The sequence below is a fragment of the Tetrao urogallus genome (genome assembly GCF_951394365.1).
Source record: "Tetrao urogallus genome assembly, chromosome: 14".
NCBI lineage: Eukaryota > Metazoa > Chordata > Aves > Galliformes > Phasianidae > Tetrao > Tetrao urogallus.
The window spans coordinates 484,458-500,713 of record NC_136827.1 but is presented as its reverse complement, the minus strand read 5'-3'; the positions used below and the strand labels follow the sequence as shown (position 1 = coordinate 500,713).

The 16,256-nt window shown below is 51.3% G+C and overlaps 1 protein-coding gene across 1 annotated transcript in view; it reads left to right on the top strand.

Annotated features, from left to right (window-relative positions):
* Positions 1 to 236: 236 nt before the first annotated feature.
* The window catches only part of PSD2 (pleckstrin and Sec7 domain containing 2), a gene marked incomplete at both ends in the record, with an annotated part of 41,839 nt that continues 25,819 nt past the window's right edge, over positions 237 to 16,256 (top strand). Inside the window, 5 exons of the mRNA XM_079542407.1 lie at positions 237 to 733; positions 8,168 to 8,656; positions 10,120 to 10,314; positions 13,382 to 13,462; positions 13,990 to 14,102. Coding sequence (XP_079398533.1) covers positions 237 to 733; positions 8,168 to 8,656; positions 10,120 to 10,314; positions 13,382 to 13,462; positions 13,990 to 14,102 — 1,375 coding nt within the window. The remainder of the gene's footprint in view (positions 734 to 8,167; positions 8,657 to 10,119; positions 10,315 to 13,381; positions 13,463 to 13,989; positions 14,103 to 16,256) is intronic.

The following is a 16,256-nucleotide window of genomic DNA, read 5'->3' as shown; positions in this document are numbered from 1 at the left end:
GCAAATCCAGATATGAACCCTCTCTGCTTTTCTCCTGAAGGACGCACGTTTTTCCCCCCCGCTCCTGCCACCACAGCTGTGGCATCGGCTGTCACCCCGCTGAGCTGCCGTGGGCAAACCAGCGCTGTTCGATCCTCGGGGCTCCGGTGACGTGGGGTCTCTTCTATTGTAGGTAGTGCCGCGCCTGAGCTGACCGCGGGGAGGGAGCCCGCAAGCGCCGGGAGGACGAGCGGAATATGAGCGAGAGCAGGCACTTTCCGTCGTCTGTGGCAGCCCGCAGCGAGCTGCATTCCTCAGGCTCGCAGCCCGCCGTGCGAGCCCGCAGCGATGGGGACGAGCAGCTCGGCGAGCCTGCAGAGCCTGCCAGCGGGAGAGCCGGCCCCCCGGGTGACGCCGAGCCCAGCCCAGCGGCCGATGAGGAGCGCCGCGGGGACCGACGTCTGGCGGCCTCGACGGGCGAGCGGGAACTGGAGGCGCGCGCCACGAGTAACGGCCAGGGCCGCGAGGAGCCGGCGCTGACCAACGGCGTGGGCGCGGAGCTCGGCGAGGGCGGCGAGGCGGCGAGGCTGCGGCCGCGGGACGGCGGCGTGCCCAGCCCCGGCAGCGTGGATTCTGGGGAGGAGAGCTCCCCTGGGCCGCACGCACGGAGCCGGGCCCTCGGCAAGGTGCTCCTGCACGGCTTCCTGGGCTCCTCGGGAGCGCTGAGCGCTGATGAGCCGGAGGAGCCGCTCGGGTGAGTGCGAAGCTGCCGCAGCGCTGGCTGGGTGATGGCTTACGTGTGCCGTTTCCCAGCCCTCGGTCTGAGTTCCACTTCTCCCTGTGTAACTCATCACTTTTAAAAGCTGCAGCTGCTCTCGTGGCTGACTGTCTTTTTGCTCTCTTGCTCTGGGCTTCTTTCCCTATCGCAAATGTGGAAAGTCTGTGATTAGAGCCAGTGTCTGGCTCAGATGTGCTAAGGCGAAGGAAAAGGCTTAGGGACTTCATAGGGAGAGGGATGATTTTTGGGAGTGTCCCACTTGTGACTTGAGCTGCGGCTGCAGCACTACAGGCAGTTTACTGAGATAGCTGAAGTAGTGGGCAGGGCTGGCACAGCAGCCTGCAGCCATGGGAAGCCTGGGGTGTCCTGGGAGTCTCTGGCAGCATGGCTGGCTCTGGCAATCCATGGCCAGCAGGATGCAGCTTTGCATCCAGAGGAGCACGTCATTAGTAAGGGAGGGCAGGGCACTGAGCTTTGGTTCCCACTGCTCTTGTGGCTGGTGCTGCCAGTGCCTGGGTGGCACAAGGATAACTCAGTTTCTGCTTTGTGTATGTAGCAAGGGGATGGATGTGCTGCTGCATCGGGGATGAGTGTGATTTAGAATGCTGGGAGGTGAGCAGGACGGTGGGAAGTGCTGTGTAGTGGGGTGATGTGGTGAAGCTGGGGGCTCGCCATGGCTCAGCTCAGGTGCACCTTAGTGATGCCCCACAGCAGCTGTGTGTGTGCTCAGAGTCACTGCAGCAGGGTTAGGAGATGTGGCCACTAGCACACAGCATGCTCGTTGCTGCTGGGTGGCAATGGCCAGGTGGAGGAGAGGGCCTCTTGAAGAGCCCCCAGTGCCTGTCAGCCAGGCAGGACCCCACCATCGCAGCAGGGACCATGTCCTGCTGCTGTCCCAGCTCTACACTCCTCCTAGTTCAGGTAGCCTTCACCAGTGCATGAGGCTAGGTGTAGAAGAGCCTACGCTGGCCTTTTTACAGGCATGCTCCAAATTTGCATGCCTGAAGGTCCAGGGCAGGTAGTCCCCTCCCAGACCCTGTACTCTGCAGCTGGATGGGTGGCAGCTCAGCGGCTCAGACACGTGCCTGTCATCTTGTTCTCAAGTGCCTGAGACAAACCACAGGATGCCCCCACCTGTGTCCTCCCTGCTGGCAGCCCAATTTCATGGGACAGCTTTCCAGGCTGGGGGACACTGAGCAGGGACTCAGCCTCACTGAGGTGACCCTGCAAGTGCCTATGACTGAACAGGGCCCTGCAGGGGGCACTGGATTGAGGTGGGCTGCTTCCCATGGCATTCCTGCAAGAGGAACATAGATCACAAATCACCCAGGGAGTTGTATTGTAGCTGCCCAGGGTTGATGGTCACTGTGAATGTTATGGCTTTGCCTGCACATATCTTCTACCCCAAAATGGAAGAGATGCCACAAGCATGACAGGGCTGGAGAAGAGCAGAGGAGAATGGCGTTCTAAGAGGAGAAGGTGTAACAGGGACAAGATGGCAAAGGGGCATTTGAATCACCTCCTGACTGTGCAGGCTTCAGGCTGAGCCACTGGCTCAGAGCACTGTCTGGAGCATGGCCATGAGTGTTAGTGGTGCTGGGAAGCTGCGCAGCATGTGGGCTGACGGCAGGCATCCTTAATTCGTTGCATCTGTAGCAGTTAGCAGGCTCCCCAGCAGCAAACTGGTGGTTTGCGTTACCAACAGCACCAGCAAGAAGCAGCAACTATTTCAACAGTCACAACTGAAGGTATTAAAGAGGAATAGGTGTCCAAGGCAGACTGCTTCTATCTGCTGATGTCTGGAGAGCCCAGGGAGCCTACCTCTGCACCTGTTCCACAAGTCCTGTGAGCTACTCTGTCAGCTCTTGGATGTCTGCAAGTCACTCTGCTGCGAGGGAATGCTGCTTGATCTGTGGCTCCCCAGCAGACAGTGAAATCAGAAGGAAGCTATGAGTGGTCAGTGAATGCTGGTGCAATCACTGGAAGTGCAATTACTTTAAGGTACAGGGGCATGAACTGGGAGAAGTGGCAGGCTGAGCATTTGGAGCCAGTGCAGCCTGACTGCACTCTGCATGAACTGACCATGATCTTGTGCTCTGAACATAAGGACTTGGATAGTAAATAAGTATTCTGGGAAGCTGAACGCGCAGGGGACAAGTCATATACTATATATACTTGAAGGCAAAAGTGCAGATGGAAAACTTCAGGGATGCAACTGAAATCTGGAAAACTGTGTTGTCCGGGAATCAGGTTAGCTGAGGGCATTCAAAGGTGGTGCTTTGACCACCTACCCACTGGGTGGTTGGGCAAAAACCAGCACGGCCCTTCTGTGCCATAGGGAGCTGCCAGCTACACTTGTGTTGCTCAGTGAGCGTGGGTCATGAGTCACAAAGCTGACAGAGGGACCAAGGCACTGGAGAATTCATAGTCATCCTCTGTTTTTCCATTTCCCTGTTCAAGGAAATAAAGACAAAGCTTTTGTGCTTGTGCTGCAGTTTGCACTGGCTGAATCCCTTTGGCCCCTCTTTCTTCTGTCCCATTGGCATGCCAGCACACTGTCAAAGCCCTGTTCCACTCCTCGTGGATGTTTAGGCTAGAAGTCTGCCACCTTCCCTTCAGCCCCCAGCACAGGCCCTGCTGATCTCAGAAAGTTGCATCTCTGCAGTCAGAGAGCTTTACTGGCGAATGACATTCTCTGCTTTCAGCCCCATTAAGATGTCAGGCTGGTAAATATAGGAATCCCCACCTTTGGCTTGTGATATGTGCTCGGTGCCTGCAGGCTTGGGACTGCTTTTGCACACACGCTTTTTCCCATGGCAATGTACAGCCATTGTGCATTTCACTTTCCATTAAACAAAGTTTTAGAAAACTTTGCAGAAAGGCACAGCGCATAGGCAAGGAAGTCCTGGCTGCCAGCACGTCTTTCTCTGATGGCTCCACCAACACAGCAAACGAGGTTCTACTTTATTACAACTAATTAACCAGTGCGAAGTGAAATATAAACAACTCAGTGCATAAAAATCCAGTGCGGTGCAGCGGCAGTAATAACTGAATGCATAGCTCGGCATGCCTTGCCATAAGCAATAAAACAGCATTTCAGAGATGACTGAGGAAAGCAGCACAGGCAATTAGATACAGTGCTACTTCAATACACAGAAGCTTGTGATTACAATGCAAATAAATATATGGCTCCTTAGTTAAGTAAAGCAATTGCCTTCCCCGCTGTGTAATACTTAAGTGCACAACGCTTCCCTGTGGGGAGGCTGCGCTGTGCTCACTCGCAAGCAAGGTCTTACCTCATCTCCCTCCCAGTCCAGCGTGGTCTGAATCAGATGCAGGTGGCTGCCCTTGGGCTTCTCTAAGCTGTAGGAAGCTTGCTTGCCCTCCTCTGGGGAGGGTCTTCCCTGGAGGAAGGGAAGGGAGGGATGTGATGGGCTCATGGCTGTGGGTGCTGGAGGCTTGTCAGCATCTGCTGAGCTGTCCCTTTTGCAGCTTCTGCCCTGCTCTCTGCCCTCTCCCGCACGCAGCCTTCAGTGAGGCATTTCTAGGAACAAAGAACTCTGGACTTGGTGCTGCTGTAGGAATTTGGGCTCAGGGAATAAACGCAGGGCTGGAAAATATGCGGGCGCTGTTACAAGGGCTTGGGCAATGGGACTCCTCCATAGGGTGCAATTAAGGCTGTAAAATCCTTCGTGTTGCAGAGAGGTGGAGTTTTAAAAGTTTCTCCTGGTTTGTGGAGGGAAAAGGCTTTTTCTGCACACACGCCTTGCCAACATGGATGGATCTGGGAAGATAAGCAGAGCTGAGGATGAGGAGACCTGGAGCTGTAGCTGCTATCTGGCTTGCTGTGTGGCCAGCTCTGGTGGTCTGGGTGGCCCTGAGCTCCCGGAAGTAGGATGTTATGTGAAGGTACAATTCATTTCAGCTTTCAGCTGTTGCAGCTCCAGAGTTCAGTTTGCAAACAGCAGCTCTAACAGCACAGACTGCAGAGAGGACTTGTCAGAGGATGTGAGAACCTGTTAGTCTAAGCCTGATGGCTCTTGAGTGTGGAGTGTGAGCTGTGCATGGCTGTGTCCCTCCTCGCAGTGCCCTTCAGGTGGCTCTGCCCTGCCTCCTGCTTTGCAGGTACTGCCAGTTCCTGCCACAGCTCACCAGGCAGCTGAGTGGGCACCCATGCCCACAGCATGGGGATGGGAATGCAGCATGGAGTGGCCACTTCACAGCACCTGCTTGGGTTCCTCAGGCTCTCGGGACACTGAGAAGTAAGAAACGTGACAGTGCTGACTTGTCCTCCCCTCTCTGACAGCTCTGGCACGTTAAAAGCAGGATGCTGTCCCCTCGTTCAGATCCTTCCCCAGCGTGCAGTTATCTTGCAGACGGCAGGAGAGAAGTCTGGAAGCTTTGTCCTCACACCTTGCTGTCACAGCAGGGGAATGTGCAACTCTGTCACTGCAGTCTTCCCTCCTTGCACTGGTTCTCTGCTCATTGTCCACCCTCTCACGCTGTTTGGTTCTTGGGGTGAGGAGATCAACTTTAGCAAAGTTCCTGCTGTCTTGCATTGCGTGTCTGAATCTGTGCACTGGCTGTAGCAAACAAGGGGGATGACCTTAAGGACTTCTCCATGTGGAGGGATGCCAGGTCCCATTGTACTGCCTGGAATTAGTGCTTGTGTTAAGTGCTGAGCTCTCGCTGCCCATGCTGATGAGGATGTTGGAGATTGATCCATATGAGCATCACCTCTCAGCATGGGGTACCCCCTGCTGCCCAGAACCAGCTGCTCTTCAGAAATGACAGCAGTAGTTCCCAAAAAGGTGTGTTCCCCTTGGTGACGAGGTCATGGGGCCACAAAGTCCTGCAATGATCTTCCACACTGCCCGAGGCACTGCAGAGCCAAGCTTTCCCAGAAGTGACAACACTGTGATGGTATCTCTGGACCAGTAAACTCAGGGCTGTGCTGCACTCGCCTGTTGATTGCAAGGTCAGAAAAAAACATCATGATTTTCCCATTGGCTTGCTTTGTAACACTGTGGATATAGCGTATGTTTCTGTGTTTGCTGCATCTTTTCTGAATCAGCCTTGTCCAGCCACATGGTGAGGGGTGCGGTGCTGTGAATTTCAGGGGAGGACACTATATGGTCCTCTTCATTTCGGGCTTGCTCAGGGTCCTGAGGTCCAGGCACGTGGGTATCCTCTGCAGTGCTACCTCTCTCCCAGCTGCCCGCCAGGCCTTCCAGCCATGCCCTGAACATAGTGAGGGAGAGGATCTTGCTGAAATGGGCAGTGTCTGCATTTGGAGACACTGTTTTTGTGGGCCAGAGTCAGTAATGTGATCGCAGAAGGAGCAGTGAAATTGAGTGAGGTTTCTGAATCCTGAATAAAGAAGAAAATATCAGCTGAGAAGCCTCCTTCCATTCCCAGCCATTCTGGTGGTTGACCGTGCTTTGACAGAAAATGCTTGACAAAAAAATGATTTTTACACTGTACTGAGGGTTTTTCTACTTCGAAAGGTATCAAAACGGATTGTCTTGGCCTTTATGTAGATGCTTTACTGCTCCCCTATGTGGTCAAATGATAAATGAGTGGAAGTGAATGATATCTTGCTCGGAAGCAGCAGCAGGTTTTGGGTACAAACCGGTTCTTTAGGGGAAATCCTTCCCGAGGTGGCTGGGTATGGCCACAGCGGAGGGGACCAGGCTGCCCCTCCCACCTTCAGCCACTCTGAGCTGGTAGCTGGATTTGTTCCATCTGAAAGGGTCTCAGCTGAGCTGAAGATCTCATCTGATGACATTTAGAAGTAGAAAAAAAATCAACAAATTGGAAATGATTGCAATTGCTTTGATTGCAGTGTGTTTTCCAGCATGGGGAAAAGGAAGACCAGATTCTTTCCTTGGTGCTCATTGACCTGCTCTTTGCTCAAGAAGCAGCCTTCCTTCTTTGCTGCTTGCTTAGCTCTGCATAGCAATACAGACAAATTCTTTCTGCCCTGGGAGAAGTATGCGCCCGAGACTGAAATGGTATAAGCAGAGCTGGAGGGCTTCAGGGCTCCAGTAAGCATCTGCCAAGCATGGCAGTGATGTCCAGGGGTACATCCCCGCCTTGAAAGCAGGGAGCCTGTGTCTGTTGGACAAAATGGGCTGCATGCTTCTAGATCAGGACATCCTTAAGCTGCTGCAGCTGGGAACTGGAGGAATGGGGCTGGCTGTGGGGGCAGACATTTGCTTTCCCTGTTCTCTGATTTCTGCTGCTGAGATAGGGCTCTGTTCCCCTACCTGTCCTTATTTTTGCTACAAGCAATTCCATATGGTGTGTGGCTTATTTTCCCTGCCTAGAAAGATTGAGCTGTTTTGTAAAGTGCATTGAGAAGTGTCCAGACTGCTGGGAGAAAAAAAAAAAAAGTGATACAAAAGCAATCAGATCAAAAACAGATCAATGCCCAGCCAGTCTCTAAGCAGAGACCACCCCCACAAGGCTTTTGCTGAGCATGGGTTTGTATGCCATAGAATACCCCTTTGGACCATTGGGGCTGGCTGCCCACACTGTGTCCTCTCCCAGTCCCTTACCAGCTCCAGCCTGTTTGCTGGCCTGCTGATTCAGGCTGTTCCAGGACGGACTGAGCCCTCCCATCTCCTCAGGGCTCCCAGCAGGTGTTTGGCCCAGCTGAATTCTCCCTGTGTGATTGCATTGGGATGTGCCCTGGAACTGATGTCCCTGCATCAAAAGCTAGAATAGCTGGCAGTTGCTTACCCAGAAGCTAACCTTGCGGGTTGGTGCATTTTGCAGCCTCTGTCACACTGCTAATGTTGTGCCTTCGTGCCACAGCTGTCTGTAAAGCAGCACAGAGCCTCCCCTGCCTGGGCTCCATCCCCGTGGATGTCCTTCTCAGTGCAGGGTGCCCTGCTCTTCTAGGGTATCTTGTCTAAGACAAAAGGCTGAAGAGAGAGCATATGAATTGCTCCCTAATGGTTTCTATTTTTTTCTCTGCTACAAAGGGACATTTGCTGCCAACATGCAGTTACATGAATTGATCTCAATCTTTAATGTCTTCTGTGTTTTTGATGCTGCCAGAATTGGAGCACTTGAAGAGAGAGAGAACCCTTACATTAATTCAATTCTGGCAATTGGTCCAGCTGCAAGTGTGAGGCACCAGTGTTTCCAGTTCAGAGCTCTGGCTTTTTGCTGGGGCACAACCATAAATAACTGGGTCCCTGAGGGGCTCATTGCAAAGCTCTGTCTTCTTCAGCTCTGTAGCTTATAATAAAACTGGGAAGCAATTAGGTTATACCACTGAGAACTCCCAAGGACCTATGATTGCAACATCCATTCCTACCTCTTCTCCTGCCCCCTAACTCCAAGTTGAACAGTACAAGCAATTCCTTGACCATTTTTTCTGCATCTCCCCTTCTTGTCCAGGTTTGCTGCTGAAGATGCCAAGCTGAGCTGCAGTGAGGACGACAAGGAACATTTTCAATTCAAAGACATCAGGGATGGGTTCAGCTCGACCTTTGAGAAGATTGTTGAGTCTGACCTTATGAAGGGCACGTACTACAGCAGCTTGGACTCTCTGGATGTCCTCTCTCTTACAGATGAGACAGACAGCTGTGTCAGTTTTGAGGCGCCACTCACCCCATTGATCCAGCAGCGGGTCAAGGAAAGCCCAGAGCTCTTGGAGCAGAAACTGGTGGCCCAGCAGAGAGAATCCCTTCAGCACATGGCTGCTGATAAGCAAGAGCAGGCAGCAGCAAAGCCAGCAGAGGGGGATTTTGGGAGCCCTCTCAGGCACTCAATTACCAGCAGCAGGTCAGAGAATGTGCTGAGCCGGTTGTCCTTGAAAAATATCCCAAATGGGTTCCATGTGGAAGGTTCAGAGGAAGACGCCACCAAGATCATTAACTCCATCAGGTAGGGCAGGCTGTGAATTCCTGGGGTAAAGGGGCCTTTGTCTTATGGGGTCCTAGCCCAGAAGCAAGGCTTATAGGACATAATGGGTGTAGATGCTTTTTTTCCTCTTGTGCTTGCTCTCACGTGTTGTCATGGCAGAGAGAGAAACCACAGGACAAACTTTCTTATTCAAAGGCTGAGAACACAGCCAAGACCACATGGCACTAGATCAGCCATTCCCCAGCAGATCTCTGTCTGCCTTTCCTGCTCTCGAACACAGGGCCCAAGGACGAACATGATCTGCTGGGTCCTGTAGGAGCACTGTGAGCCCAAGAAAAGCCGAGGCTCAAGCACTTTGTGCACACATTTGCTCTGGAGGGCACCAGCATTGATTTGCTTGCACACAAATCCCACCTGCTCTTACAGCAGGCCAGCACTGTTGTAGGAAGACCACTGCCTTGTCTGCCTGACAACTACCAAAGTCCATGGCAGGTAGCAGTCAGCCAGACACACTTGCAGATGTGCTCTGAAAAGCAGGGTGAGCCTCAAGGTTTCACTTAGGCGCCTTTGTAGAGGTTTCCCCAGGAGTTCTTGGCAGGCAGTGAGGACATCAGTGGAGATGTCACCCGCTGGGCCAGCTCCAAGCCATCGTCCCCAGGATGCAGCAGGGGCTGTACTGCAGTTCTGTGTGTGGGAGCCAGGAGATGGGCAGCCAGGCAAGGAAAGAGCCAGAACATGGGATTATGTCCGGCTAATTATTGGTCTTCTGTGAGTCACAGTGCCCAAAAATGTGTGAATAGGTGTCAGAACTGGCCTGAAATGACATGGCCTGGCATGAAAACAAAGGGATGCAGCCCCACCTGCCTGGTGCCACTGGAACACGCAGGGTGTCATCTGTGAGAACGGCTGGCCGTCGTGCCATCTGGGGGCAGCAGCTGGACAGTGACATCAGGTCTGGTGCCAGTCCCCTCGGCATGATGCCCTGGGGGCCCAGCCACAGCACTCTGCACAAGTTCAAGTGCACTTTCTCACCCTCAGCAAATAATCTGAACCTAAAAGTGTATCAGCTATACCAAAGGGTTTCCTGAATGTCAGCAGCTCCAAAAGAGGTTGGTATCCCTACAACACAGACCAGAAGGGTATATGTTCTGGCACCTTCGTATCCATTCAGGACAGCTTTTCATACCATGTGGGCAGTGGAACCTTAAAAAAGGGTTGAGTCTCTTTGCTTTGAATGAGTATATCCTCATTTCTTAGCAAGAAATAATTTCCATCTTTTTCCTACTAGTTTGAAATTAAACTTTTTGGAATGCATCAAAATGCATTTTTGACCTGAAATGAAATAGGGTTTGCCCAACATCCAGTTCACAAATGTGTTTTTTGTATTTTTTGGTTAGGACAAGAACAAATCAAAATGTGGTATTTTCTTCAGGTTCCTCCAAGTCACACTGCTGCTCCTTGAATTGTTTCTTGTTTCTGTGTAGTGACGCCAGCTTGAAAGATGCACTCTCTGACTCTGACTCTGACATGGGCAGCACGGAGCAGCTTGACCAGGGAAGCACAGACACCTTGGCAAACGGCTGCAGGGCAGACAGTGAGGCTGCAAAGAGGTTGGCCAAGCGCCTCTACAACCTCGAAGGGTTCAAGCGCTGTGATGTGGCACGGCAGCTCGGGAAAAAGTAAGTGGTCTTTGGTGTAGAGCCAGCCTGGCCAAGCAGCAGGCCAAGGCAGCACTGAGCATGGCCATGAGAAAAGCATCTGTGGTGGGGAGGGTGAGGCAGTGTGAGCTGCAAGAGTTGGATGGAGAGTGAGATACGCACTGCATGTCCAAGTTACCTCAGCTGGGGGGTTTGCCAGGATAAGGCAGAAGGGAAGTGAAAGTGTTTATTCAAAAGTGGAGAGAGACAGTGATTTGTAAAAGAGAGAGAAACAGTAACAAAGCAACAAGCGCAGCAGTAGCATGACTTTAGGGTGCCAGTGGGTGCGAGGACACCAACTGCCCGTATATTTCTCCCGGGTCGTGTATAACACTGCTTGTTTTTTGTATGTCCTTGAAATGGCTCACTGCCATCCTGACTAGCAAGACACAGCTGTCCCTCAGCAAACACCCAGGCTTCCATTAGCAAGGATGGTCCATGATTCAACTTTGTCCTGTGCAGGAAGGAAGGAGCTCCTGAGTGATCTTCTGTAGCAGCTTTTTGTATCTCTTGACAGCGTGCTTGTTCTTCTCTCTTGGTTCTTGTGACAGATGCAATTCTGGTTGCTGCTGCCTCAAGCCTAGCATCCTTCTTTCCTGCAAATCTTCTATGCCAGCTGGCTGAGTGGGGAGCTTCCAGGCAATGAACTTTTAGCATGGGGGTGCATCTGAGTGCACCCTGTTGCTGGTTCCTGCCATCCTCACGCTGCAGGAGCTGTTCGGTGACCCACAGCTGGGACTTGACACATCCATTAAAAAAAAGCAATTTTGGTTTTGATCAGCTGAATTTTAGAAAGCTGGAACACTTCCCAGCACAAGACCTGGATAGAGCTGCAGGCTCTTGGACCAGGCATGTGGATTTGCAGAGCAGGAAATGAAGGAGGTTGGAGCTAGGTGTATTTTAGGCTCGTCTTTCTCATGTAAAACCAGCCTGCATTTGTGGGAATAGAGTACATTTAAGTGATGCATTCAGAGAAGCTGTATGTAGGAGGTGGGCCAACAAGGACGGTTGTTTGAAAAGTAAAAATCTCATTTTTAGACTTTTCAGCTCATTCTACTTCTTTTATTATTATTATTATTATTATTATTATTATTATTATTATTATTTAATTTTTTGTAAATACTGACAGTTTTCTTAAAAATCCCAATATGTTCATCATTGTCAAGCAAGTATGAAAAACTTGATGACAAGGAAACAGAGGTTGGATATCACCAAATAGTTTCTTTCCAGCTGACAGCATTATGTGATGTTAACCCTAAATATCTCAGTCCCTGAAGAGCATGTATTTTGGCAGCTGAGTCTGCCTCCAACTACTCCAAGCTGGGAGGGATCTGGGGAGGCACATGGGAAGACACGATGGGCTGGGGAGATGCAGTCACAACAGAAGCTAGTGTCGACCACTGCTCACCATTCTGTCTGAATCCTGGCTCGTGAGTCACCACCAGAAAGACTCAGTGAGCTGAAGGATGGGCAGTGAGCCTGGAGGGAAAGGGTGGTGAAAGGGATCTCCTACCTCCTTCATTCTGCATGGCTGTAGGCCCAGTTAATAATCTGAGTTAGGATATAGCCCCAGTGTAGGCTATGGAGACACCTCAAGAGCAACTCAGTCCACCTGAGATCTGGGCTAGACTATAGCTTGCTGCTTTGTTTTGGTTTTAAGGAGCCTTGGACAAGGCCAGCTCTTCAAGTCCAGCTTAAGGTTAAGTGGGATCAATCAGATGTTTTGTTCTCCCCTGTTGATTATTCCTGTGATGAAGTGCATGGCTGTCCTTGGTGTGTGCCCTTGCATTCGGAAGGCAAATGGTATCCTGGGCTCCATGAGAAGAGGGGTTTGGCCAGCAGGGACAGAGAGGTGATTGTCCCTCTCTACTCTCCTCTTGTGAGGCCCCATCTGGAGTACTGTGACCAGGTCTGGAGCCCCCAGTACAAGAAAGACAGGGAGCTGTTGGAGAGGGTCCAGAGGAGCCACAAAGATGAGCAGGGGGATGGAGCACCTCCCCTACAAAGACAGGCTGGGGGAGCTGGGCTTGTTCAGCCTTGAGGTCCCTTCAAACCCTGGCCATTCTGTGATTCTGTGTGTGCAGTGCCCAGAATGCCCAACCAGATTCCCAGCAGATCTGGCAGAGTTGCCTAGGCTGAAGGAGTTGGAGCTTTTTTTCCATGGTTACATTTGTGAGGTGGGGCTTGACCTGTGGAAGGGACAACAGTGGCTGTTTCCCAGCACTTGTACAGCCAACACATGAGGTCTTCTGCAGACTTAGAGCCAAGAGCATTCCAGAGGGCAGCCTGGGGCTTCCTTCGTTTCTGCTGTTTCTTTGACAGAGGGGTGAAGATGTGTTGACATCTCCATCACAGACATGATCATCTTTGGCTTCTCACATCATCCTGCTTTGAAGCTGCAGGACAAGTGAAGAAGTTACTCCACTATGTGCTGTGCTTCCAAACAGCATCCACCTGAAGCTTTGCAGCATCTGCCTCACAGTGGAAGATAAAACAGTGCTGTTGGAAAGGCAGTGTGAGCTCTGAGCTCAGCCTGTAGATGGTCCTGAAGTGAGACTGGATGTGCAACACTGAGTATGCTTTTCATTTTGTGGGAGAAGGAGAATGAATTACATATGAGCAAGGCTGATCAAATTGAGATCATCTCCATGTTCTTGCCAACAGTCATTCATCATACTTGCAGTTTTGGTATCTGAGCTGTGCAGATAGAGGAACTTAACACCACCCATTCTGGCTTTAAAGGCACTAAGTCCCCAAGCATCCTTCAAAACCTCCACGTGTTCTCCTACAGCCCTGGCAAACTACTCAGGGGAGAGTGGGGGCAGAATCTCAGCTGAGCACTCCTGCACCCTGACTGATCCAGCACCCCAGGAGCTGGCATCCATCTGGCAGGTGGTGTCTGAGAGTATGATTGCAGAAAGGCACAGTGTGAGGTGCTGTGGTGAGAGGGTGAGAGCCAGCCTGGGGTGGAGAATGGGAGTACTGCAGTAGGACTAGACAGTGTCTCCTTCTCTGATGAAAAGGCTGATGACTCCCTCTTTAATTACAGTAATGAATTTAGCAAGTTGGTAGCAGAGGAGTACCTCAGCTTCTTTGACTTCACTGGCTTGACCCTCGACAAAGCACTCAGGTAAGCTGGGCTCTCGGCACCCCCACGTATGTCTGGGCTGGAGGGGGCAGAGCAGGTGGGTTTCTCTGGGCCTCCCGACTCCACAGAGACTGTCCATGGACAGGAGCAGGGACAGGTAATAATTTAATTTTTGCTTTGGTGTCACATTTGGCACAACGTACTGCCACCAAAAGCGAGCTTTGCTAAGAACACCCACAGCCTGCTTCCCTGCGGTGGAGAGTGGCTTTCCTGGGAATCCTATTCTGTACAAACTCAGAGCAAGTGAGAGCAACTTCTGCCCTTAGGATGGATGACCCATCCTGATGCCAGTGAGCCTGGTACGCCCTACCTCAGCTGGCAGTATGTTTCCCTGCACAGCTCAGGACCAGCCTCAAGGCCTGTACGTGCAGGGCCCCTGGGTGCGGGCTGTGGAGAGGACAGAGGCTTCTCCAGCTGCTATGCGGACCCCCTTCTTATCTTTCCCTGTAGTGTGGATGCTTTCCAGCAGATTGATCCATGATATCTTAAGTATCACTTTCTCTTTGCAGGACATTCTTGAAAGCATTCCCACTGATGGGAGAAACACAGGAGCGGGAGCGTGTGCTGATTCACTTCTCCCGGCGATACTGCCAGTGCAACCCAGAGGAGAGCACCTCTGAAGGTACTGCTTTCCTGGGACCGACTTTTTACACAGTCTGACAGTGATAGGACAAGGGGGGGAATGGCTTTAAACTAAAAGAGGGGAAATTTGGGGTAGATATCAGGAAAAAAATTATTTACTCAGAGGGCAGTGAGGCACTGGCACTGCTGCCCAGAGATGTTGTAGATGCCCCATCCCTGGAGGCGTTCAAGGCCAGGTTGGATGGGGCCCTGGAAAGCCTGAGCTGATGGGGGGCGGGTGGCCAGCCCACGCAAGGGAGATTGGAGCTCAGTGATCTTCAAGGTCCCTTCCACATGAGCATGCCCAAGGTCATATTTGCATGAGTATCTCTACACACCTGCTTACAGGCATCTGTAGAATCATAGAATCATAGAATCACTAAGGTTGGAAAAGATCTAAAAGATCACCCAGTCCAACCGTTCACCTATTCCCAATAGCTCCTACTAAACCATGTCCCTCAACGCAACATCCAGTCTTTCCTTGAACACCCCCAGGGTCGGTGATTCCACCACCTCCCTGGGCAGTCCATTCCAGTGCCTGACCACCCTTTCTGAAAAGTAATACTTCCTCATGTCCAGCCTGAATTTCCCCTGGCGTAGCTTGAAACCATTCCCCCGGGTCCTATCACTAATGACACGAGAGAAGAGGCCGACCCCCAGCTCACTACAACCTCCCTTCAGGAAGTTATAGAGAGCAATAAGGTCTCCCCTGAGCCTCCTCTTCTCCAGGCTGAACATTCCCAGCTCCTTCAGCCTCTCCTCATATGGCCTGTGTTCCAGACCCCCCTGTAGTGCCTGCATCCAGGCATGGGTGGAAATCAGGCTGCTGACCTGCTCTCAACCAGTATCACAGAACTACTGGCTGTTCCTTCTCCACCCTCTTCAGCTTAGAATGTGGCAGTTGGGCCTGAGAGCTGCCTTGCCAAGGAGTAGCCCTGCCCAGTGTCACATAAACCCTGGAGTTATTATGCCACAAACTTCTCTGAAGCAGAATGACCTCTTTGCTTTTGTCTGCGGTAGCTGAGTAAAGTATAGGTTTAGCTGGATGACGTCTAGGTTTATTTCATTTCCCTAGGTTTGCTTTACATGTGCATGTGATGTTCTCTCATACTGATCCCAAGAGGACCTTCCCTGGAAGGGGTTCTCCACCTGTAGACATTTAGCTGTAGGCCAATCTTACCTCTCTTCATCACCTCTCCCAAATGTGATCCTCAACTCTACTGCATTCATCTCTAACCTGTAGACAAGGGCCTTGGGACCCTTCCTCTTCATCTTGTCCTCATGTTTCTTACACCCACTGTGTGCACTCCTGCTTGAGCAGAGGCTGAGCTGGAGCACAAGGCAGTCAGACCTCTGGCTCCATCCCATACCTTACAAACAGGAGAGTGCTGAGAGGGCAGAGTAGGCAAACAGCACGCAAGCTTTGCTGTGGCAACACAAGTTTACACAGCTGCCAATGTCAGCAGCTGTGACAGAGCCACAATAATGACAAGTGTTCAGAAGTTAGATCCCAGTTGTAATGATGTGTGAAAAGCACTTGCTAATAGGAAAAACAAAAGGAGGAACTGAGAAGATTGAACTCCTCAACAACTGCGTGTCCCTCAGTCAAGGTGTCACTGCTTCCGTGACTGATCTGAAAATGTTATAACCCCAAACAATACAAAACTCTTCAGAGTAAGGAAAAGTGGAACTGAAACATGACTGCCACCACTCTCATGACATTGTTAATGTTCATGGCTACAGCGTGCCTTATGATGATAGTGGCACGTGTCACAAGGCTGCGCAGTACCACCCTGAAGACCAAATACAAGTCCCGAGCAAAACAAAGCTGCACTCAGTGCTGGAAGTGAATGGGGCTTGAAAAATATGCTTGTAATTCAATACAATAAGTATGTGACAGGTCTAGAGGAAAGCAAAGCTCTTACAGTTCACACCTTCAGCAGGACACTACAAAAATATGCATTAGATGTGCAGTGGTTTAAGGAACCTATTGCAAGGGCTCACTCTTCTCAGAAAGCAGTTCCTTCTTGTTGTGTCCAGCATGAACTGGCACGGGGTGTTCCAGCACAGTGACATCTGAGCCAGTACGTGTTATCTAGACATCTAAAGAAACACCTGTGGCTGTGATACTCCATGGACATAGAGGCCAAGGCAG